A 24,878-nucleotide genomic window follows, 5' to 3' on the forward strand; every position below is an offset into this window, starting at 1 on the left:
CCTTCTGTGGTATTGAGAACACAAAAAATGAAGGTTCACAGGGTGCCTACATTAAGTATGAGCCTGGCCAGCTGTGGGCGCAGACAGAAGCAGAGAATTGAAGAGGAGGAAATCTAACCCTCAGCTTCAAAAGGTCACTTTTTGGGAATGCTAGGTCATTGCTGTTGAGAAGATAAGGGTCAAGTAAGAGCCCCCCAAAAGCTGGGGTGGGAGAGCAAGCCTAGGGCCTTCCCCAGGCCTCCCCGACCTTGTCTACGTCTACAAGTTAGACCGGTGGCTTCGTTCGACTACTAGCAGCAAGCAGCTTTAGTGGGGTGTTCAGGTCCTGGACTTTGGACCAAAGAATCTGGGTTTGGATTCTATGTTATCATTTTATTTGCCTTGTTATCTTGGAAGCTTCTTGGGAACTGCTTTTCCCATCCCTATGCTTGAAAAACTCAATCAGAAACTCTTTCCCTTGACATCATCCATCTTTATTTAGTAATTAAACAAGTTAAATCACTCTCCCAGGGACATAAATCCTGCCCCCTATATATTAACATATCTCATACATCTCCTTTCAACATATTGAAACTGAAAAAATGTTCTCATTGTTTTCTGTATACTTAACTAGAAGATATAGCTATCAGATATGATAGATTTATCAAGGAGAATAAAAAGTCTGTCAATCATGCACCTGAATTTATAGATCTAATCATAAAACAAAAATTAAATAAAGAGTGTTTGGGGGCAATTCGGCCATAAACAACACAGAATGGTATTACAGAACATAGAATAACTTTATTCTTCTCAAATATCTATATTTTGTTTTGTCATTTTAAACCTCATATATGCTCTTAGAAGAAGATAAGGCAAATATAGACATTTATCCCCTACCCATAAAAAGGGCAAAGTACTAACAATGCCTAAAAGAACCAATTTCAATTTATTTCCTTATTGAGACAAAATAAATCATACTACAATCATATTTTTGTATAAAGCTTTTCACATTTAATACTTATTTTTGAATGTAACCGTTTCATTGGCATATAATTCACAAACCATACAATTCAGTAGTTCAGGCACATCAAGAAGAGGTGTACCGTCACCACCACCATCAGTTCTAGAACAGTCTCTTCAGTCTTGCGTGCAGCATTATTTCCTCCCTATTTCCTCCGACTGCCCCTGTCGTACTCCTAAGGAAACATTAATACAGTTTCTGTCTCGCTCTATTTACCTATCCTGCATTGCATATACAGAAAAACATTTTCTTAAACTAACAGCAATAGCAAAAGTAAACAGATTAAAAACCTCAATTGAAAGGAAAGAAAAAAATAAATAAAAAGCTAGAAAAAATTAAAATGGATCGTAAAGAAGATCAAATGATAAGATGTTAAACTTTAGCCTAACTCCACCTCCCAGCAACCCACTTTCCAAAGAATTCTGCATGATAGCAAAGCTATTCACCTCTTTGGTCCATGGTCAAAAGGGCTTAATCCACATGTATTTCCCCGTCACTTAAAAAAACCAAAAAACTGAAATAGCTATAAAATGTTTCAAAAAGGATGACAAATGGTATTATTTGTTGACCTAATTATGTCTGCCCTAATGTACTTTGCAATACTCTGTATGATAACCAGTTGCTCACATCCCTCCACTATGATAGGAGGGGATTCCCTGGATGCTTAAGCTATGTGTGTGCTCTATAAGTGGATTGTGGGTTTCCACTGTCATCCACACACTTCTGCAATGCAGGTGTTCACAATTTAAGCTCTAATCCCGTTCCCTTCTTTAGATTTTGATTATATTATTTAAAATCCTTGGATCTCACAGGATGGTGTGCTTCTTCCACATGTACCTAGTTAATGCCTCACTTAGATGGCTGGTTGTTTTAAGAAAAGCCTTTAAGACTCCAGGTACTATTCTTAATAGCCAGGCACCATCTAGTTTCTTCATCATACTTTGATCTAGCACCTATATCTCTAGTGATCTTTTCATGACAGTGAGCAGGAAGGAAGGCTATGTCATAAGTTATCATTGTTCTTAGATTGGGGCTAGAATTACACATTTAATATTTAATCCTACTTGCGCATTTTAAGCCACACCAAAGTATGACATTTAAAAACACATAAATATTTCATATAGGGTTTTGATCAGTTTTTAACATTAATGTATTTTTTAAAACTTTTTATTATGATTTCAGTGAGTTTTCAGGCCAAATGCATTTTCCATACAACAATTCATATGCATTTTTTCCCAAAACCATTTATTGGGAGTTAATACAGATATATCATTCCATCGTTTAATCACATCAAGCAGTATTATGCAATTGCTACTACAATCTGTTTCAAAACATTCTTCTCCTTGAACTCCTTGACATCAGCTACCTTTTACCACCCCACCTCCCACCACTGTACCCCCCAGAAACCCTTATTCTATTTGCTGTCCCTGTAGATTCATCAACTGTGGGTCTCATCTACTTGAAAACATATAACAGAAATCCAAGAGGATCAATCCCAATGGCGAAACACATCTGAGATAAACCCTAGTAAGAGCAAACAAAAAAATGCATAAAATGTTGAAACCCAGATCAGGCCTAAAGTGCATCAGAGGCGGGATCAGCTAGCAAGGGTCTAACATTCAAGCCAGGTTTTCGTTTAGATCTCCCATAGTCATCTGTCCAGTGCACTCGATTTGGTACGGACAGAAGGAAACCACCAGAGGCTTATTTCCTATGTAGAGGCCACAAATATATATTGGGCTGCCACTGTCATCCATTGCCTTCTGCAACCCAGATTCTCACAATTTAGGCCCTGGCACTATTTCCTCCTTTGGCTTTGGACACCATCTAATTTCTTCACCACACTTTGCTATAGCACCCGGATCTTCTGTGTTCCCTTCCTCAGGGCAAGTATCTAGCGAGGCCATGATGTAAGAACTAATTGTTCTTAAATTGGTGGTAGGATTTAGTGGGAGCCCCAAACCCATTCCTGTCTATGTTTTTGTTTGTTTGGTTTAGGTTTTTTTTTCCAATTTCCTTTTTATTTGCTTTCGAAACCTCCTTGTTAATTTATAGTAGAGAGCCATAAGTATCACCCCCCCTGGTGCATAACAATCTTCTGTTAATATTGTCTTTGATTAGTCCCTGGTGCTAATTTTTTAAACCCCTGTTGAGAGAGAAATATTGGGCCAATGTAGGCTACCTCCGTAGCACGGTACCTGAATTATTCACTTGTACCTGGCTGGGCACTATTTACAAAACAATCGGGGTTAATTGTCAGGGAAAATTTACAGTAATAGTTGCTGAGAATGTCAGTCACAGATTTGCTGGAATATACAGCATATAGAACATCGATGTAGCAAGACCATGATTGTCCGCCGACCAAAAGTTCAACAGTCTTGGTACAGCTGCTGTCCACTTGCTCAGACACGATGATTTTCACTCTGAAGTCCTGGGGTTACAAGCGTGTCTGAGGTAAAGTTAAGCTCACCCAGTGGAGTTTCCACATCGGATCTCACCGAGGCAGCCTCTGGAGGATGCCGTGCACCCTGAAGATCCAGGATCCAATGCCCCAGTGTTCCACGGCATCCAGCCTGGGTCCCCAGGCTACCCAGAAGCCCAGGTCAATGTGGCCCATTCGGTGCCTACCATCAGGGACACTTAACCCCCAGGGTCACCAAAAGCATTTTCAGTCATTCTTCCCCCAACCTGGAGGTGGGTCCTCCCACTTCTCCTACCAAAAGTTATGCATGTGTGCTCCCCGGACGTGTGTGTTTCATGAAAGCAACTGCTGGCCTTGCAATGTGACAGCACTCTGCCCACAACCTCCTTGTATTTCCACTTCCGTTCATTATTCTTTCCTCTCACCTCCTGCCCTGGGAGCTTTATCCCTGGGAAAATGTGCCCCATTGATCTTACATAGTTGATTGTTCTCATCAATTCATCCCTCCTTGGCGCTCACCTTATAGGCCTGCGATTTGGACTAGACCCCCTGGCAGAGAGGTTGGGGATTGTTATGGTATTGTTCGGCTGAAACTTGTGTCACAGGTGAGTTTAATTGCAGGGTTGAAGATTTAAGGACCATAGTCCCAAGGGCTCCTCCAGTCTCTATTGAACCTGTCAGTCTGAACATTTTTATGATTTTTTTTCCCCTACATCTTTCTCCTCTTCCATCTGGGACCTTCTATTGTGATGCTTTTCAATGTGCTCAGCAGTGGTAACCATCTAATTCTTCTGGTCTCAGGGTCACGGAGGCCGGGGTTTACATGGTCCATTAGCCCTTTGGACTAATTGTTTCTTTGCGCCTTTTATTTTCTTCACTCTCCTTTGTTCTAGGCATGAGAGACCACTAATAGCACCTTAAATTATCACTCAAGCTTTCCAATCCCCCTAGCTACTCCTGAGCCCCAACATCCGGCAACTTGTTCCTTCAGGTGTTTAGTTGTGCCTAAAAATGTGTTATAACTTTGCCTCTTGTTGGTTCCCTTTACAATGTCTACAAATATATATATATATATATTATTGGTTCCCTTTACAATGTCTACAAATATACATGAATATATATATATATATATATAAAAAATCAGCTACCAAACCTGCATATGACTGAGGGGCATACTCCTATTCACCTATTTTAACCAGTTTATCTTGCCTGTCTACCTATGTATCCACATGTATTATTAACCACATTGCAAGATTGTATGTGCAACAGTATTTACAATTGTTCTCTGTAACTCGTAAACACCTCTCCATGTTTTCCTTGGCTTGTGCTTTGTGTGCTAACCTCTTCTTTATTGTATATTGTCTTTCCCCTCACCTAAGTTAATATGTGTCTACCCTCTAGTTAGTGATTTACCCACCCTTACCCTCCACTCCCACGAATCATCCAAGAATGTTTCTTTCTATGAATAAGCCTTTTCTTGACTTTTAGTAATTATGGTCTCATGCAATGCTTGGACTCTTTTGATTGATTTATTTCACTTAACATCCTCGGGTTCATCTGCGTTATGAAGGTACACTGGTTTAATGGTCTTCTTTAAGGTTGCATAGTATTCCCTTCAAAATATGTGCGGGCGTTTGTTTATACAGATGCCGATTGATGGACACTTAAGTTGTTTTCATCTTTTTGCTATTATCCGTAGTGCTACGAATATGTGTGCATATTTATCTTCTGTTTGTGGCTCTTATTTCTCTGCGATATATACCTAGTACTGGGACTGATGAATCACGTGATATTTCTTTCCCCTGCCCCTATTTTTCAAAGGAAGTGCCATGGTATTTTCCAAAATGGTTCTGTCATTTTGCAATCCTACCAGCAGTGTAAGAAAGTTCCAACCTCCTCATACCTTCACCAGCATGCTGTTTGGGGGAATTGTTTGTACTTCATTGTTATTGATGGGGTGAGATACCACATAGTTGTTTTTGATGTACATGCCCTTAAAAAAATAGCTAATGATCACAAACATTTCTACATGTGTCTGTTGGCCGCCTGCATGCCTTCTTTGGTGTAGTCTCTGTTTATGTCTTCTCCTTATTTTTAATTGGATTGTTTGCCTGTTTGTTGCTATAAATTTCATTTCTAAAATTTTACAGTTTAGTTCTTTGTCATTGCCAAATATTTTTTCCTAGTGTGTAACTTCTGTCTTTGCAGTTTTGGTTAAGACTTTTGATGTACATAAGCGTGACATTTTTGACCGGTCCCAGTCATCTAGTTTATTTTCTGCTCTTGGCACATGCATTTGTGGTTGTACTTGATGGTCTATTTACACCATGTAGTAGGGCTCCTAAATTTTCCCCTCTTTTTTCTTCGGCAAACTTTATAGTTTTAGGTTTTACGTGTAGGTCTTTGATCCTTCTCAAGTAAGTTTTATGTATTATGGTGAGAGGTATGGGTCTGGTTTAATTTTTCTGCAAATGGATATCCAATTTTTCCAGCATTATTTATCCTCTTGTGATTGATGAACTTCACTTAGCATAATATAGTCCAAATCCACCCAGGTCATGAGCTCTTCCACTGTTTCATCATTCTTCTTTAACGATATATAATATTATAATATAATATAAAATTATAATATATAATATTACCGTGTGTGTGTGTGTGTGTACCAAAGTTATGTATCCATATTTCAACCAGTGGGCATTTAGGTTGTTTTCCTCTTACCATTTTGAGCAGTACTGCGATGAACATGCATATATATCTCTTTGTGCAATTTCTTTAGGGTAAATACCAAGTAAAGGATTGATGGCTCACATGGTATTTCTATCCCCATGCTGCTTTACATCAGCAGTGCGTGAGGACTGTCATCTCTCCTGACACTCTCCAGCATTTGTTTCTGTTTTTATTAACTTTACCATCTATGCTGGTGTGAGGCGGTAGCTCATTGTTGTTTTGACCTGCCTCTATCAAATGGTTAGTGATCCCGAGCATTTAGTTTACTGGCTGCCTGAGTATTTTCTTTGTTGAACTGTTTGTTCATGTCCCTTGCCCGTTTTTTCATTGCATGATTCGTCTCTTTCTTGTTGAGGTATTGTCGTTTTCTATAGATTTTAGAGATGCATCCCTTGTCGGCCCACATCAGCTTTTAATTGTGAGTTTTCCTCATCAGCTAAAGCTACTGTGTCCTTTCTCTCGACAGGTTCTGTAGGGGATGACCCCATGGGTGGAAGACTTCGAAAACTGAGCGTTGGGCGCTATGATAATGATGCTGGTGGGCAGGCGTCCTTCCCCAAATGGGGAAAGACCACCAGTGTGCACCAAGATCCAAGTCTGGCTACATTCCTCACTTCAACAGACACCAAAGAGGTAAGTTCCTGGGCTTAAACAATTTGACGTAGCCACTTTCCAGATCCCAGACGTGTTCATGCCTCAGAGCTCGGGGTGTAAAGGACCATGCTGGGTCTGAGAGTTGAACAGTCCCCTACCACCGCCCTCCTCCCTGTCTTGCCACGCTTCCCCGTTTCACACAGATTTTTCTTCTTTGGAAAGCACGTGAGTAGTTGGAAGGTTTACCACAGACAGGCCGGACTATGAATCCTGCCTCCCTCCAAAAATAACTTTGGCATGGGAGCCCAGTACTTCAAATACATTATCTATCCATAGGGAGGGTAATACAAGTCTTCAAATAACTTCGATGTTAGGGATAATATATACAAAGACCCTACCCAAGTGGTTGGGGCTCCGTAAATGGACAGAGAACATGGCAAACAGACACTCCCTCTGAGGTCCTCACAATAAGTCCAGAGTCCTTCATCCAGGACCGTCACGGAGCCCAGAAAGGAGGCTGGAACAGTGCATTCACGAGTGCGCTCGTTACTCTGGGTCAGATCAACAGAGGAAGGGTGGGCTCTTCTGGTTATTACAGGATTTAAATAAGACAGGCTGGATGATGACCAACATAATTTTTATTTATTCTCAGGTTGAACACGTAAGTGCTCATGGAATAGAGAAATAAAAGTCACACATAATTTTTTAAAATCATTTTATTAGGGGCTCATACAACTCTTATCACTATCCATACATACATGCATACATCAACTGTGTCAAGCACATTTGTACATTCATTGCCCTCATCATTCTCAAAACATTTGCTCTCCACTTAAGCCCCTGGCATCAGCTCCTCATCTTCCCACTCCCTCCCCACTCCCCTCTCCCTCCTCCCTCATGAACCCTTGATAATTTATAAATTATTATTTTGTCATATCTTGCACGGTCTGATGTCTCCCTTCTCCCACTTTTCTATTGTCTGTCCCCCAGGGAGGAGGTTATATGTAGATCCCTGTAATCGGTTCCCCCTTTCTACCCCACTCTCCTTCTACCCTCCCAGTATCGCCACTCACACCACTGGTCCTGAAGGGATCATCTGCCCTGGATTCCATGTGTTTCCAGTTCATATCTGTACCAGGTCACACATAATTTTAACAAGGTTTTGTGTTTTAGAATATTTTCTATCATTTTTCTATAGCGATGTGTATAATTGAATGCATGTTTTTATATATCTGAACATTAAAAATTACCTTATCCTGCTTTTTCTCCCTATGATTTCACTTTATAATGCACATTTCCCCTGGCCTGCTACAAGCTCTCTGTGAACTTCACTTGTTAGCGATATTTTACTAAGCCAAAAACCAAAACCAAATTCTCTATAATTGAGTCAATTCTGATAGAGGGTTTCCAAACATGTAAACATTGGTAGATCCAGACAGTCTCATCTTTCTGCCCCAGAGCAACTGGTGGATTTGAAGAGACAATCTTGTTGTTAGCAGCCTAATGCTTCTCCCACAGCACTACCGGGGCCGTATTTTCTTAAAAGGATGCATAAAACATTTATATTTCTGCCTGTTGGACAGCAAGGTCCCTAGGTGGTGCAAATGGCTCATGCTCAACTACCAACCCAAAGCTCGATGGTAAAACCTCACCCGGTGAAAACCCCACAGAGTAGTTTTCCTCTAGCACGTCTGGTGATCATGAGGCGATATCAACTCTGTAACAGCTGACAACCCTCCTCCTGTGTGGAACGGAGGACTTGAACCTCAAAATGGTTCCCCGCTTAGAGAAAAGTCTGACTACTGGGACTGTAGATGTAGAACTCGGCCCCCTTATCACCACTTTCAGATAAACCCACAGCCGTCGGCCGTAGCAGCTCCAGAGCCTCCAGGCTTATGTTGTCTCCTTGTGTCATTAGACAGTGATCCCCAGTCACCCTTCCGGCGTAGATGTGATTGATGGCAGGATCTTCTCTCCCACCCGAAGTGGCAGTGAATTGGCCTCTTCTACACCCGCATTTCCCGTGTCACCAGAAACGCCATATGGTAAGACAAAGAACCAAACCAGTCTTCTGCCATCTTTAAGGGGAGCGTGCTAACGAGTCGTTGTTAATGCTTGCTTTTCCAGTGAAGACTCCTCCCCGGTACCCTCCGTTCGGCTCCCCACAGCCGCAGATGAGTCGTCCAGCCAGACTGCACACAGGAGCGCAAGGTAAGAAATGTACCTGCTTCTGATGTGTTGTTTTTAAAGGCTGCTTCCGGCAGCCACCATGATTGCAAATTGGTCCTCTTAAGCAGAAGTGCTTCCGTTTTCGTCGGACTTCTAAGCCTTGATGCAGATTGCTTTTTCACCCGAGAACTGCATTTAGTAAACCCACCGGGGCTTCAGCACAGCACCATTGGCCTAGAGGAGACCATTTGTCGGACCCTGTCCCCATGCCTGCGGAGACTTGTATCAACAGGCATGGTCAGTGTGCCTGTCAACAGTTCAGACTCAGTGCTTCCAACTCCTTGTGGAATTACGGCCAATCTGGAGTTTAATGGGAGAACTGAGAGCTTCCCACCCCCAACCCTCATCCAGAGAAACTGGGTCCCAACAGTACGGTACTACGTATACGCCCTCAGACCCTGTCCCACGGTTGTCCACCTCACTCCGACCTGGTAACGGCACCCACCTGCTCCCTGAGGTGGCCCTGTTCTCCACGGCAGGCTCTGTAGCATGTGCTGCTGCGTGACTTGTGAGCAGCTGTGAAACGCTGCACTGCATCGTCTGCAGAGCCTGTCAGAGCTGCCCCCACCAAGCCTATGCCAGGGAGAATGGCACTGAAGCGGGAAGAGCATGGTGAGACCCAAACAGTTCCTCTTTGGGGGCGCTTTTACTTCTTGACGGTCTAGTGCAAGTGACAAGCTTGGCCAGATGGAAAGAGGATGCACCCTAAAGCCCTGTGCTCATGCTAAATTATCTTCTTTCTAATGTTAGATTCTTTGTGCTGCCTCTCCTGTTCTGCCCGGGGGAAATCCGCGTATGCTTCCTGAACACACTCCTCAGGAATTAGGTTACATTTTCATTATGTCCTGCTTCGTACCCAAAGAGTGGGTAATAACAGCAAGCTAGCTCTATTTTCTTTATTGCTCCAGTGAAAACGAAATGCATGCATTAACGAATAAGCGCTTAACGTGTCTGATATTATTTTAGGATCATAGATACTTAGGTTTATTCAAATAACCGCTGGCCACCGAGGCCGTCCTGACTCGGGACGGGCTCGTGTGCAGAGCAGGCTGTGCTCCATCGGACTTAAAACCACAACTCCCTGTGATTTAGCGTAAAGTGCAGAGCGCATCTTATCTTTCTATTCAGCGACTTATTTACAGTTTTTGGTCGTATTAACTTGCGTTCCCAGTGTAACGGCAGCACTCCTACCACCTCTGCCCTCTGTCTGCCAGTTCCATTTATCTTTCCTGCCGCTTCTTGCCTTCTGAGCAATTTTTGGGGTCAAATGCTGCCTTTTTCAGTCTTTTCTGGTGGGTGAGTCTGAGGCGTATACTCCTTCGCCTGTGGTCAGCTACAGGAGACTTCCCGGGGGTGCGTTCTGTTCCCCGTTTGGATGGGGCCTGAGGACTGCAGTCTGTGAAGACCAGTGAGCCTGGTCTCTGCATACATTTTAATTTGGTTCTATATTTTTCTCCCATTTTGTCCAGGGCTTTCTGTGTTCCTTATCACTATCAACCAGGTAGGGATAGCTGGGTACCATCAAGTTTTTCTGGTCTCAAGAGTAGTGGATCCTTGATCCTTTGGACTGCTTCCTTGAAACTTTGATTTTCTTCACTCTCCTTTCTCCCAGATAGAATGAAATCAGTGTTTGCACTTTAGATAGCCACTGGCTAACTTTCAACTTGAGTGAAAAGAAAGGCAATAACACTAAGGGGAATATTGATGCAATGTCACTGAGGCACTAAGAGGTGCACGGAGTTACAGATTACAAAGGCAAGTATTATTACATATATATTATATGTACACTTTATTATATATATAATAGACACACATATACAAGGGGGAACCCCCAAAAATTGGCGGGGGCGGGGGACTCCTCTGGACGGAACTTTTGTAGTATGCATTTCCGCCCCCCCCTGCCCCTCCCTCCACCCGCTAGGCTAGCATTGAGCAACTCACTCTGAGTTCGTGCACCCAGTGGTGTTGACTGGGAAAGTTCTCTCTGGTCACAATACATTTTTTCATAAAAGTAATTTCACGTGAACCTCGTTTTTTGTGGTGGCTGATTTAAGAGAACAGCATGTGGCAGTGAAATTTTGTTTCCTGCTTAGAAGAAACGCCACAGAAACTGTTGTGATGTTGAACACAGCTTACAAGGACAGCCCTATGGGGAAAACTCAATCGTGTGAGTGGTTTTCTCATTTCAAAAAGGTGAAAGGTCGATGGAAGACAAACCTCGTTCTGGATGTCCATCAACTTCCCGAATGGATGAAAATGTTGACAAAATTTGTGCACTTGTGCTCGAAGACTGATAATGGACTATTGAAGAGATAGGGAAGTTCAGCAATTTTTTTCGTTTTTGTTTTGAACTTGTATGTTTATTTGTTTGGTTTTTTTTATTTTTAATCATTTTATTGGGGACGCATACAATGCTATCACAATCCATACATACATCCTTGTGTCAAGCACATTTGTACATTTGTTGCCCTCATCATTCTAAAAGCATTTGCTCTCCACTTAAGCCCTTGGTATCAGCTCCTCATTTTTTCCCTCCCTCCCTGCTCTTCTCTCCCTCATGAACCCTTGATAATTTATAAATTATTATTATTTTGTCATATCTTACGCTGTCCAACGTCTCCCTTCACCCACTTTTCTGTTGTCCGTCCCCCAGGGAGGGGATTATATGTAGATCTTTGTGCTCTGGTCCCCCTTTCTACCCCACCTTCACTCCACCTTCCCGGTTGGTTCAGCAAATTTTAATGGAAGATTTGGAATGAGAAGGTTTGCTGCAAACGTTTCTCTTGGTTCTGACTGAGCATCAACTGGAAACATGCCGTGCTTTGAACGAACAGCTCTGAAGGGACCCACACTTATTTTTCCAAGGTCATTACTGGTGATTAGACATGTACTATTTTTACAACTCCAAAAGCAAAAATCATTCAAGCCTCTGGAAGACACCATCATCACCTTGACCCTGAGAGTTCACCAAGTGTGATCAAAGTTCAAGATGATGGTCGTTTGTTTTTTTAATGTGAGGAGGACAGTGCCTTTAGCGTTCTTTCCACCAGGTTAATCATGCTTTCTATTTAGAGGTTCTGAAAAGATAGTGTGATAGTGTGAGACAAAAAAGGTCTGATTTGTGGCAGATGGGAGACTGGTTTTGCCACCATGACAATGCACCTGCTCACATAGCCACCTCAGTGCACCAGTTCTTGGCAAAAAAAACCACACAAAACAGCATGCTGACCTCATTCTGTGTGACTTCTTTTTGTTTCTTCAAATGAAGAGGGACATGAAAGGACAGTGATTGGATGACATAGAGGAGGTAAATAAAAAATGAGGGAGGGGCTGTCAGCCATCTAAACAGATGAGTTTGAAAACTGTTTCCAAGAATGGAATCGCAGACTTGACAAATGTATTAAGTGTAATGGAGAATAATTTGAACGTGATAAAGTTGTTTTGTGAAAAAGCATTCAATACAAAGCTTTGAAAAAAAATTGCAGTTTTTTGGGGGAGGCAGTAATCCCTCTTATTACATATACAATCTTCCAATATCTGTAAGAAAATATTTGCCTTTGTTGTCTATACATCTAGTGTACTGGTCAGGGTCTTGGTGATACTGTACTGATCGCCCTATTGTCTTTCCCCTCACTCAAGTTAAGACACATTCACTAGCTAGGAGCCAGCCCTGGGGACACAGCAGTTATGCGCTGGGCTGCTAGTGTTAAGGTCAGCAGTTCAAAACCACTCCTGGGAGGACAGACAAGGCTCTTGGAGACCCACAGGGACTGTTCCCTCCTGTCCTATAGGGTCCCTACGAGTGTGTTTTTTTCTCAGATTTTACTGTCTGCTCCATGGTTCTCCTTTACCTTTCTCCCCAATCCTGGAAACTATCAAATCATTTGTTCTATGTGTAAACCTTTTATTGACTTTTAATAATAGAGATCCCATAAACGGTTTCTCCTTGAGTAATTGCTTCGGCATAATTCCATTCATGTTATGAGGTGTTTCCCCGATTCTTTGTTATTCATCCGTGGTGCATGGTGTTCCATTGTGCTTATCATGTACTATAATGTTTTCATTTATTCATCTGTCAATGGACGCTTCGCTAGTTTCCATCTTTTTGCTCTTGTGAATAATGCCGTGATGACCATGGGTGTGTCTATTTCTATTTGTGTCCTAGTTCTTACTGCTCTAGGATATAATCCTGGCAGTGGGATTGCTTTATCGATTGTTATTTCTATTTCCAACTTTTAATAGAAGCCTCATACTGTTTTCCCCAGAGGCTGGTTCCTCCTCACTCCATAGAGGTGTCATTGGCTGACGTTTTAGAAGTAGATCACTAGGCTTTTCTTTTAAACACCTCTGAGGGGACTCAACCCAACAACAGCTTGGTATCCTGTCTATACCACATAAGACCCTTGCTCTTTCAAAACAGTGTATATTCTTCAACTAGCCATGGTTCTTTTTTTTTTTTAATCATTTTCTTAGGGGCTCATACAACTCTTATCACAATCCATACATACATCAATTGTGTAAAGCGCATTTGTACATTCATTGCCCTCATCATTCTCAAAACATTTCCTCTCCACTTAAGCCCCCGGCATCAGGTCCTCATTTTTCCCGCTCCCTCCCCACTCCCCTCCTCCCTCATGAGCCCTTGATAATTTATAAATTATTATTTTGTCATATCTTTCCCTGTCTGACATCTCCCTTCACCCACTTCTCTGTTGTTCGTCCCCCAGGGAGGAGGTCACATATAGTTCCTTGTAATCGGTTCCCTCTTTCCAATCCATTCTCCCTCTACCCTCCCAGTATCACCACTCACACCACTGGTCCTGTAGGGATCATCCGCCCTGGATTCCCTGTATTTCCAGTTCCTATCTGTACCAGTGTACATCCTCTGGTCTAGCCAGACTTGCTAGGTAGAATTCATATCATGATAGTGTGAGCGGGGAGGAAACATTTAGGAACTAGAGGAAAGTTGTATTTTTCACCGTTGTTACATCGCACCCTGACTGGCTCGTCTCCTCCCCGAGACTCCAGTGGTCTACTCATGGGCTTTGGGTCTCCACTCCGCACTCCCCCCATCATTCACTATGGTAAGATTTTTTTGTTCTGATGATGCCTTATACCTGATCCCTTCGACACCTCGTGGTCGCATAGGCTGGTGTGCTTCTTCCATGTGGGCTTTGTTGCTTCTGTGCTTCACGGCCTCTTGATTACCTTCAAGCCTTTAAGACCCCAGACGCTATACTTTTTGATAGCCAGGCACCATCAGCTTTCTTCGCCACATTTGCTTATGCACCCATTTGTCTTCAATGATCTCTTCGACACCTCGTGATCACACAGCTAGCCATAGTTCTTAACACACATGACTGAAATCTTGAGTCAGAAAAATTATAAACAATGTCATTACATATTTTTAATGCTTTATGTGAGCAGTACATGAGAAGTATATATGTTCAATGATAACAGATTCACATATGTTGCCAGTAAGTCTGTTCTGAAACATAGCAGCCCCACATGTGCAAAGTAGAGCTGTTTACCAGGCTCTGTGACCCACTGGGAGCAGATCTCCAGGCCTGTCTTCCAAGGTGCCTCTTGGTGGGCTCAAACCACCAACCTTTTGACCAGTAGTTGCAGGCTTAACAGTTATACAACTCAGGGTTTCCCACACATGTGAAGGGGCTTCAAAAAGTTTGTGGAAAGCAGAATTAAGAGATAACAGAAGTTTTCCATGAACTTTTTGAATCGTTCCCATTTATAGCCCTTCATATATTCATATGTGTTTTTGTAACATGGAAGCAAAGGAAAGGGACGTCATTTCCCATCCCCATCTCTCTACAGTCAATTAATCACGTTGTCTCTTAACTTGAATATGTTTTGGTGGGTTTCGACTAGAACTGAGCTCATTTGACTTGGAAATCAGGTATTTTCTCATGATGTTACCAGTACTCTGTTCATTAGACTGTAATAAGCAGCAGATGATGGGTGATAAACAAAGGGGACTTTCAAACACACTCATTACTCATAACAGGAGAAAGGTGAAGCTCTTTTCCTCTCGTAAAGTTTTACAGTCTCAGAAACCCATAGGGACAATTTTACTTTGTCCTATGGGGGGTGGTCTATGAATCAGAATGAACTCAATGACAGAGAGTTTGAGTGAGTGAGTGAGTCAGTCAGTCACCACTAGCCCATGGGGAGGCCTTTGGAATCTTCATATTGAACATCTCCTAAACTTGAGAAAGACCTTCAAGTTGAAATGATTAACTCAACCTAGGTTCTTAGTCATCTGGTAAATACATATCAATGTGATTCTACCAACTGCCAGGTTGTGTGAGACAGGATGTACTACTGCCTTCTGTGTCTAAGAACACCATTCCTTGTAAGTGTAATTGCAGCCCCACCTCCCCACCCCGGCAGCATGTCTTAGACTTTCACTCCTATTAGAATGCCTACATACCATCCATGTGCAAATTATTCACATGGAGTAGTAGAAGCTTTGTTACTTAAACAGAAAGCAATATGGTAAACTTGATCTACTTAACCTTTATGGTTAGGGATATTAATGCCTTTTAGAATTCTTTTCCCCTTTAAGTTGTTCCCAAAGAAGATTAGCTTCCAGGAAGACTATGGAAAGCACAGTAGTACACAGCACTAGTGCACTGTGATGCTTCAGGACAGAGAGGTCCCCGTCAGCCCTGCGCCCTGGCCTGGGGATTACACTTATTCTGCAAAGCCAAGCTGAATCATTGACTCCTGCTGGAATCCCCCAAATAATAGTGGTCGCTCACATTTAGATTACATTTGTGTGTCATGCATTGTTCTTTTACTTTTGGAGGATTATTTCCATTAATCATTACAATTGTGTTTTAAAGGCAACTGTGCTCTTAGCCCAAATGTTAGAGATGAGGAACAGACACAGAGAAATTTAATAAAGTGCCCAAGCCCCACAGCTAGGAAGTGGCCAAATAAGAATCTCCACACAGTCTCATTCTACTGCCAAACAATAATTTCCTATTGTATTGACTTTTGGGGGGTTCAAATTGCTAGATTTTACAGGACTTGATTTTTTACTTCTTAGGTAAATCTGCAGCGTAAGACCTCTTTAGAGTATTGAAAACCAAGGATATTAGTTTGAGAAATACTTTGGGTGCGCCTGACCCGAGCCATGGTATTTTTACTCGCCACATTTATGTGTGCACGTTGAATGTTGAATAAGAAAGACCGCAGAGGAGTCAATGCATTTGAATTCTGGTGATGACAAAGAATATTGAAAATACCATGGACTGCCGAAAGAACAAACAAATGTGTTTTGGAAGGAGCACAGTTCAAGTGCTCCTTAGAGTCAGGATGGTGAGACTTCATCCCCCATATTGTGGGCAGGTTGTCAGGAGAGACCAGTTCCTGGAAAAGGGTATCATGCTTGGAAAGTGGAGGGGCAGAGGAGAAGGTGGATGACCACAGTGGCTGCAACATGGACTCAAACATGGGAACTGTTGTGAGGATGGCACGTGTTTTGTTCTGATGTGCATAGGGTAGCTATGACTCAGACCTGACTGGGGCACCTGGCAATAACCTGTCCAATCTGTATTTGACATAAGATAACAGAAAAGGCATAAAGGAAATCTCAGAGGCACTGTTTTTAAATCTCAGCCCAACCATGTAACAATTAAATTACTCTGTGATTCTGTGACCTCACTGAACCTCTGTTTCCTCATCTATAAAATCTACAATAATAGCTATCATGCATGACTATTATGAAGGCTAGACATAGTTATCTCTTACCTATCAGGAATAATGCTTAGTCATCTATCTCTTACAGCCACATAATGAATTTGTAATTTTAAAACTCCCAGAAAGAAATTTCCAGACTCAGGTGGTTTCACTGAGTGGAAAATTCATCCAAATGCTTACAGAACAATAACATCTGTGAGGGGTGGAATAGGCTCACAGAAAGCCACTTGGCCTTTGTCCTTGTTTCTGTCTAGCCATCCCACCACCTGAGGCTAATGAATGGAGACTAGCCAGACCCAGAGGACCGCTTGGACGTCCTCACTAGGCATGATGTAATCTGTCAGAGGCACCTAGAGCAGCCAATGAGAGCCCTGAACCTAGAGGCTCAGGTGGAGACTTCTGGTTGATGACTGTCCAGTAAAGGGTAGCTCAGTCCTTTTTGAAACATGCAGGTTTCATGCCGTGACCCCTGCCATACTGCACCCTGAGAGTCTCTTAGTTTGTGTCCTTTCGAGGTGTAGCCCATCTATAGTATGTATGGTTTATGCTTTTTTCATTCTGTGCTTGCCCCAGTGAAGCCATGGGCCCACGGGAACAAAGAGCTGTAGCATGAGCTGCCTGCTAATCACTGTGAAAGAAGGTGTCCTGTTCTGTGAGCTCTGACCTAGCTCTGGGGGGAGGTACAGACACGTGCACCTCATGGATGCAAAATGAAAAATGATAGTGAATAGAATTTAACAATACATAAAAAAATTAAGTCAAAGACAGCCAACATTTGAAAGCCATCGAGATAATCCATTATATTAACAGCCTTAAAGGGGATTGAAGGGGGAATCACACGATGATATCAACTCAGAAAAAAGGGACAACATTGAATATTCATTCATGACTGAAAATCTCTGCGAAGTAAGAATAGGGGAGACTTTCTTAAACTTAGAGCAAATATCTTCTAAAAACCCGCATCTACATCACCCTATCTCAACAGGGTGCTGGATGTTCATGTCGCCCAATAAGGCAAGAAAAGGGATATGAAAGATATAACAGATCAGAAGGGAAGGGCAAACACTCACGATTTGCAGATGGTCTGATTGTCTGTAGAAAATCGACTAGGCTCTCCAGTGACAAGCAGGCGTGGATTCACGAGCGTTCAGGATGTAAGGGAGGTTGATAGGCGAGGGGTCCTCAGATTGGTGTGGAAACATCGTGGCCATGTGCACGGCAGCATGAAACCCTACCCAGCCCTCCTTCAATCGGGCAACCAGGGCCATGTTGGAGCCCACTGTTGTAGCCAATACATCTTGTTGGGGGCTTTCTCTTTTTCACGGAGGTGTCGTAGTGGTTCTGTGTTGGGCTGCTAAGCACAAGGTCAGCAGTTTGAAACTACAGCTGCTCCATGGGAGAAAGGCATGGCTTTCTACTCCCATGAAGAAGAGCACTCTGGGAAATCCACAGAAGCAGTTCTACCCTGAGTCTATAGCAGTGGTTCTCGACCTGTGGGTTGCGACCCTTTTGGGGGTCGAACGATCCTTTCACAGGGGTCGCCTAAGACCATCTGAAAACACATATTTCTGATGGTCTTAGGAACCAAGACGCTTCTCCCCAATCAGACTCCAGGTGGGTCCACCACATGCAGATTGCTGATCTGGTGAGAAAAAAGCTATCTCAACCTCCCAAAAATGTAGCGATGCAGTTTACTGTTGTTACATTAAGACTATTACCCATGCTACACCATACTTCAAGACAAAATTTCATTCATTTGCAATTAGAAATAAATATTTCACAATATATAATGACATATTGTTTTTGTGATTAATCACTATGCTTTAATTATATTCAATTTGTAACAATGAAAATATATCCTGCATATCAGATATTGACATTGATTCATAACAGTAGCAAAATTACAGTGATGAAGTAGCAACAAAAATAATTTTGTGGTTGGGGGTCACCACAACATGAGGAACTGTATGAAAGGGTCGCGGCATGAGGAAGGTTGAGCACCACTGCTCTATAGGCTTACTATGAATCAGGATCAACTGGACGGCACTGAGCTTCGTGCCATAGTTTTCCAAGCATGATGCTGTTCTCCAGAGACTGGTCCTTCCTTATAGATGCCCAAAATATGTGAGACAATGTTATGCCATCTACAATGCTAGGAACAATCCGGCTGTACTTCTTCCAACATAGATTCATTCATTGTTTAGAAATATTAATTCTTTGCCCACACTATAATTCGAAGGACTCAATTCTTTGATCTTCAGTATTATTACCTGATTTTCATCTGCATACGAGGCAACTGAAACCGCCATGGCTTGGTCAGATACACTTCACTCTTAAAAGACGCATCTTAGCTTTTGGGGGTCTTTTTAGTCGTTAAAAGAGATATTTCGCAGCAGATTTGCCCGATGTATGTTGATTGATTTCCTCATTGCTCCTGATTGTAAATCCAAGTAAAACGAAACTCTCAGGAACTTTAATATTTTCTCTTTATATTGCTTATTGGTCCAGTTGTGAGGAGTTTGTTCCCACACTGAAGGCTGCTGCCTTGATGTTTGTCAGCAAGTGCTTCGTGTCCTCTGCACTTTTACCGAGCAAGGTTGTGGCATCTCTATATTGTAAGTGGTTAGTGAGTCCTCCTCCAATCTGATTCTGTATTCTTTATCGCATATCCCATCTTCTCAGATTAAAGATTGAATAAATATGGTGAAAGGTTATATAACCCTGACACAGACCAGCCATTCAGTCTCCTTTTGCTCCATTTGACTTACTACCTCTTGTTCTACGTACAGCCTCCGCATCAGCACAATGAAGTGTTTGCAGACTCCCACTCTTCACATTGGTATCTGTAATTTCCCATTCAGTTCAACGCCTTTGCACAATCAATGAATCAGCGTTAAACATATTTCTGTTCTCAGCCAACATCCATCTGACATCACCAATGATAGTCCTCAAACTGTACCCTCTTCTGAATCCACCTTAAATTGATGGTAATTCCTCGTTGATGAGAAATAGCTGCAGCTAGTTTTACATTGCAGAAGCCCTGGTTCCCTAGAGGTTATGTGTTGGGCTGGAAACTGCACGGTCCGCAGATGTTTGCCTCCCATGGAGCTACAACCTCTTCCTTCCTTCCTTACCATTGGTTCTTGATCATATGACACCTCCTAACATCCCTTTAAGTCATATCCTTTTGGTACAGTGACTATCCTTCCATCTTCTTGTGATGCTTCCGGCATCTTTCAATAGTTGGCCCATAGAATCCTTCAATATTTCAAAACTTCAATTTTTTCTTCAGTTCTTTCTGCTTGAGAAACACCCAATATATTTTTTCCTCTTGGTTTGCTAACTACAGGCCTTTTCATATTTTACTGTCATACTTTAGTTTGTCTTTTGTGTCTCTGTTTTAAAATGTCTCTGTTTAACTCTTCTTCGTTTCTTCCTTTTACTTTAACTCTTCTAGATTCGAGAGAAGCTTTCAGAGCCTCCTCTGACCGCCACTTTGGTCTTTCTCCTTTATAATGACCTTTTGCTTTGTTCATTCATGATTGTCTGGTCTTTGGTCATTGATGGTCAGTGGCCGAAGTCTGTTTGGCTTCAGCCCAAAGAGGAGGAAAGCCTTTCTACACATAGGTGCCAAGAGAGCAAAGAACCAACTAAACACTTCTCTGAAAGACATCATTTCATTTGCATGGCGGGCAAGAGGACTTAGAGACGAGGCCTCAGCACTGCTTCCAGAGGCTAGACAGGATAATTTCTACTAAAGCTGAGAGTTCTAGGGTATCCTCTTATCGTTTGGGTAAGGTTGCTGCAGAAACCATTCACATCATGGGGCTAACCTGCCCCCAAACTGGAACCTCCGTGGTAAGTCCATGCAATTCTGATACAGAGTGCTGGTGGCATGGCAGTCATGCATTGGGTGGCTTACTGCAAGGTTAGCAGTCAAAACCACCAGCCGCTCAGCGGGAGAAATGCAGGTCTTCCTATCCCTGCGAAGAACCACAGTCTCACCAGGGTGCTGCTTGGTGCTCCCTCTCATGAAGTGATCACTGAAGAGATGGGTGCTATAGCAAAGTGTGGTGAAGAAGGCAAGTGGTGCCTGACAATCCAAAAGAATGGCATCCAGGGCCTTCCAGGCTTGTTTTCAAACACCCAGTCATGTAAGTGAGGTTTCAACTAAGTCCACATGGAAGAGCACACCAGCTTGTGTGATGTAAGGATGATAAGTAATAAAATCCAAATTTGAAGGAGGGAATGGTATCAGCACTTAAATTGTGAACACCCACATTTCACAAGATTATGAATGATAATAGGAGCCCAAATCCATTTGAAGGGTTCCCACATCGATTAAACCTCTGGTGAAGCCCCTCTGACCACAGTTGAGGGATAAGAATAAACTTGGTATCAGAGAGTACTGTAAAATCAATCGTGGCACATGTAGTTAGGTTAAAATGTAATATCTTATCCTTTGCTGCCCCTTTTGACCCATTTCCAATGTGTTCACTTCCTAATGTTTCCTGCTTTTATCTTAATTGAGGTTATATTTCTGGTTTATTTTGTTAGGATTTTCTTTCTTTTGTTGTATGTCATCCAGTTTATGAAATCCAGGAGAGGTCAATCTGTAGGGACATTAACTGGATTAATGGCTTATTAGGGCTGTGGTAGGGAAGGTTGGAGGGAAATGAGGAGCTAATAATGAGTGCAAGAAGGAAGAAAATGTTCTAAAACTGATTGTAGTGATGGTTATACAACTTTTTTATATGACTGAACTGTGGAAGTATATGATATGTGAATTATATATCAATAACTTAAAAAAAAAATTCCAGGCTTGAAAACTCACAGGAGCCATTCCCCCTGGATTTGGGGCTGCTACGGGTCAGCATCACCTTTGGCTGTGAGTTTGGTTTGGCATTCTGATAAGATGAGGACACAGAGAGCTTCCACAGTGCCTCTGGCTGAGCTGCAGCACCCTGGCTGGCTGTGGTGAAAGAATATCATCCTTATGGGTCCAAGGACACCCAGAGAGTGCTTGCTTCGCTGAAATGGCCATTGGTCAGCGCTCTGCATTATCCCTCCGTTCTTGGCATTGGAGATTTGTAGACAGAGACTACAATCGCAATACACCCCACATCGGAGCACCACCCCAAGGCAAAGACTTCCCGAGTGGATAAGAACACGGTGTGCCATGTGGAGGGAAAAGGACGCCAGTTTGAAAGCGGAACACAAAGAAAATGGACGGACGAAAGGCACGCCTCCGCTCTCAACTGGCTCCGGCAGCTCAGTAGGCAGGCTCAGGTGTTGGTATGGAGTTTGGCAACTTTTCACAGCAGGCTCGCAGCTGACGATGCTGGCATTTCTCAAGTCTGGTTGATTTTTCATGCCAGCGATCATTGTGACCCAGCTGGTAAGAAAAAACTCATTACTGGAAACAGTCGGGGTGAAAAGCAGAGAAGGGGATCCATGCATCCTGAGTAAATGATGAGTGTCGAGCAAAAGATGTGCAGTGGTGGGAGACTTGGCAAGAACCGTCTTCTAGGTTTGCATTTGCAGTACCTTATGGATGGTCCCTGCAGGCACCCTTGGGAAGGAGACCTGCGTGACCTAATTCTGGGACCGGAGACCCTCTAGGGATTGTCTCCTCACTGAGATCAATCGGCTGCAGGCTTGAGAGAGGTGTGGAGTGTAACCACAGTGACACCTGCAACCCTGACTTTCTCTCTGCCCCTAAACGGGTCAAAATATCAAACCACCGGTGACTAGTTTTCCATGCCTGTGGGAGAGAAACCTCCCAGTATCTCAGTCCTGGGACAACTGCAGGAGGAGATTGTGGGAATTTCCCAGCAGCTGCAGGGGCATGCCTCATCGCATACACTTGCATTTGCAGGGTCTTTGGGGGACCTTGGAGTAATAGGAGGTAGGCACTAAGATATGTTTGACATTTGCAAGAGATGCATCACAAGGCCTCTGGCTGTTACTTGGTCCCTTGCTTGTCCAGGGAAGTGGAATCCCTGGTCACTGTCCAGGTCAGTTGGCGTAACGTCGGCAGCACATAGCTGGAAGACACTATAAATGGTAGAGCTTGCTGGCTTGCATGGATAAGCCTGCAGTAGGCAGGTGGCAGTGTTCCCACATGCTAGAGCAAAGTGGCAATTGGCAGACACAGCTCACTCCCGCCCTCAAGGATGGGGCTCTCCTGCACGGGGGATTGCCTGTGTCCAACATGAACTGTGCCACTGACTCAAGGGTGCTGTGTAGCTCAGCCATCAGCAGCCTAGCTGATGCTTCTCCACATCACCACGGTGCCTTTGGTGATGTCTTCTACCAGGAGCATCGGGACATAGAGTTGGTTTTCGATACGGATGTACCCGGTCTCTGTATCCTTCCAAAAACCCAGGGAAATACACCATCATTATTGTGGTTGCCGCAGTTCTACGTCCTACCTTTCTTGGTAGCTGACTACATCCAATGTACATTCTTTCCCTGTGGGTATAGGCCCTAAAGCCTTTATTTGTGGTAATCCCACTTTAATGGCATTCCAGGCCTGATCTGCCTTAAGGCATCAATTCCATTTCACTCCTTTCTCTACTAACCCATACAGGGGTAGGGGAAGCCAGACAGGGACTGCAGTTAATAAATGTATTGAATTTATTTTAGCCAGACATTCTGTAATTGTGTTTAAACACAGAACTTGTTTCTCAATTATAGTTGTGTGCATTCTATGGATTTAGAGTTTCATAGATTGTAACAGCAAAAATAATGTCCATTTTTCAAACTTAGTAAAAAAGATTTATGTTGTAATTTGAAGGAAAGAAAAAAAAAAGCTAAAAAAACTCAGTCCTTCTTCAGGGGAGCAAACATGCACGTGTTCATCTGGCTGATTCTGGAATTCACCTGGGAGCCACTAAGTGGTGGAAATGGTTAACAGACTCAGTTGCTAATGTAAAACTTGGAGCTTCAAGTGCAGAGGTTCCTTGAGAGAACGCCTGAGCAATCAGCCGCTGTAAACCCTGTGGAGCACAGTTCCACTCGGACAAAGGGAGCCACCAGGAGTCTGCATCAATTTGTTTTGTTTCTGTTTTAAAGCAATGCACAGGGATCCTAGATCTTCCACCAGAATCCAAGACAAGCTGTTCAGTTTCCTGGAAAGTATTCTTCCTGATGTATAGAAGCGGAAACAATCACTCCTTTAGCCTTAGAGAGGTTGTGAAGTTCAACTAGCCACCGGTTATGAAAAGCTTTGTAAACGACCAGCCTGCCAACCATCACCATCTGCACATCAGCATGTAGGTGCTAGAGCACAGCAAAGTCATAAAGGAGACTCAGATTTACACAAGGGCCGCGGCCTAAAATAAAGCTATCGTTTCAGCTGGGCTTCCTGTAATTGGTCCTTCTTTGGAAAACTTTTCCTATTTTGTTATTTCCTCAACAGTATAAAGTAATTAAATTTTTTCTTTTATAACATCATTCCAGGAAAGTGCTTGATATTTCAATGTTTTTAAAAAATAATTAATATTTAATTATGAATGCAAATCCAGATTAATTTTCCCAGGAGTATGTTGTAAGCAGATTTGAGAATGTGAATGTTTGGGCTAGATAATCAGCAGGTGACGGAGCAGCTATAGGGGGTGGAAGACAGTAGGAACCAAGTCTCAACATAGGAGGAGCACTCTGTGAGCTCGGCATGAAAACAGGAACCCGGCCTCAGCTACCCAGCACAGCCCACACAGTGTCCCAGAAAACTCAGTTATTTGTGGACTGGGTTTCTAGATCTCTCTTTTTAAGCAAAAGGCAATTTTTACAAAGAGGCATTTAATTTCTGTATTCAAGTAGACAAAAGAGTGAAAATTCTGAACTCTAGTATTCAGTTTTCCTTACCTGATCCTTAGCACTGATGATAGTTTCAAAATGTTTCATTTAAAATATCTTTCTCAACTTCCAAACTATTCTATAATGCATTTGTTATATTTAGGTCAAATTCACTGAGGATTGAAGCTACCATTTAAAGTGCCCATCTCAGGAGCATTTAAAATATCCCCAAGATTGTGCAACCATCACTTCTCTCTTGTTCCAAATCATTTTCATCACATAATGATTTTGCACAAGATGTTTCAAAAGCCTTTGGAACCTTTTTGCTTTAATAAAATTGATTAACAGTTAATGCTATTTTGCTTAAGGAAGAAGTCTTTACAT

General features: G+C 42.7%; 1 protein-coding gene across 1 annotated transcript in view; it reads left to right on the forward strand.

The window, feature by feature from the left end:
* Positions 1 to 24,878, forward strand: part of TNS3 (tensin 3) — a 282,342-nt gene that overhangs the window by 203,895 nt on the left and 53,569 nt on the right. Inside the window, exons 17-19 of the mRNA XM_045286291.1 lie at positions 6,616 to 6,782; positions 8,662 to 8,788; positions 8,871 to 8,954. Coding sequence (XP_045142226.1) covers positions 6,616 to 6,782; positions 8,662 to 8,788; positions 8,871 to 8,954 — 378 coding nt within the window. The remainder of the gene's footprint in view (positions 1 to 6,615; positions 6,783 to 8,661; positions 8,789 to 8,870; positions 8,955 to 24,878) is intronic.

The sequence above is a fragment of the Echinops telfairi genome, unplaced genomic scaffold, assembly GCF_000313985.2.
Source record: "Echinops telfairi isolate 266 unplaced genomic scaffold, ASM31398v2 ScPeMD7_7;HRSCAF=31, whole genome shotgun sequence".
NCBI classification, from domain to species: Eukaryota; Metazoa; Chordata; class Mammalia; order Afrosoricida; family Tenrecidae; genus Echinops; species Echinops telfairi.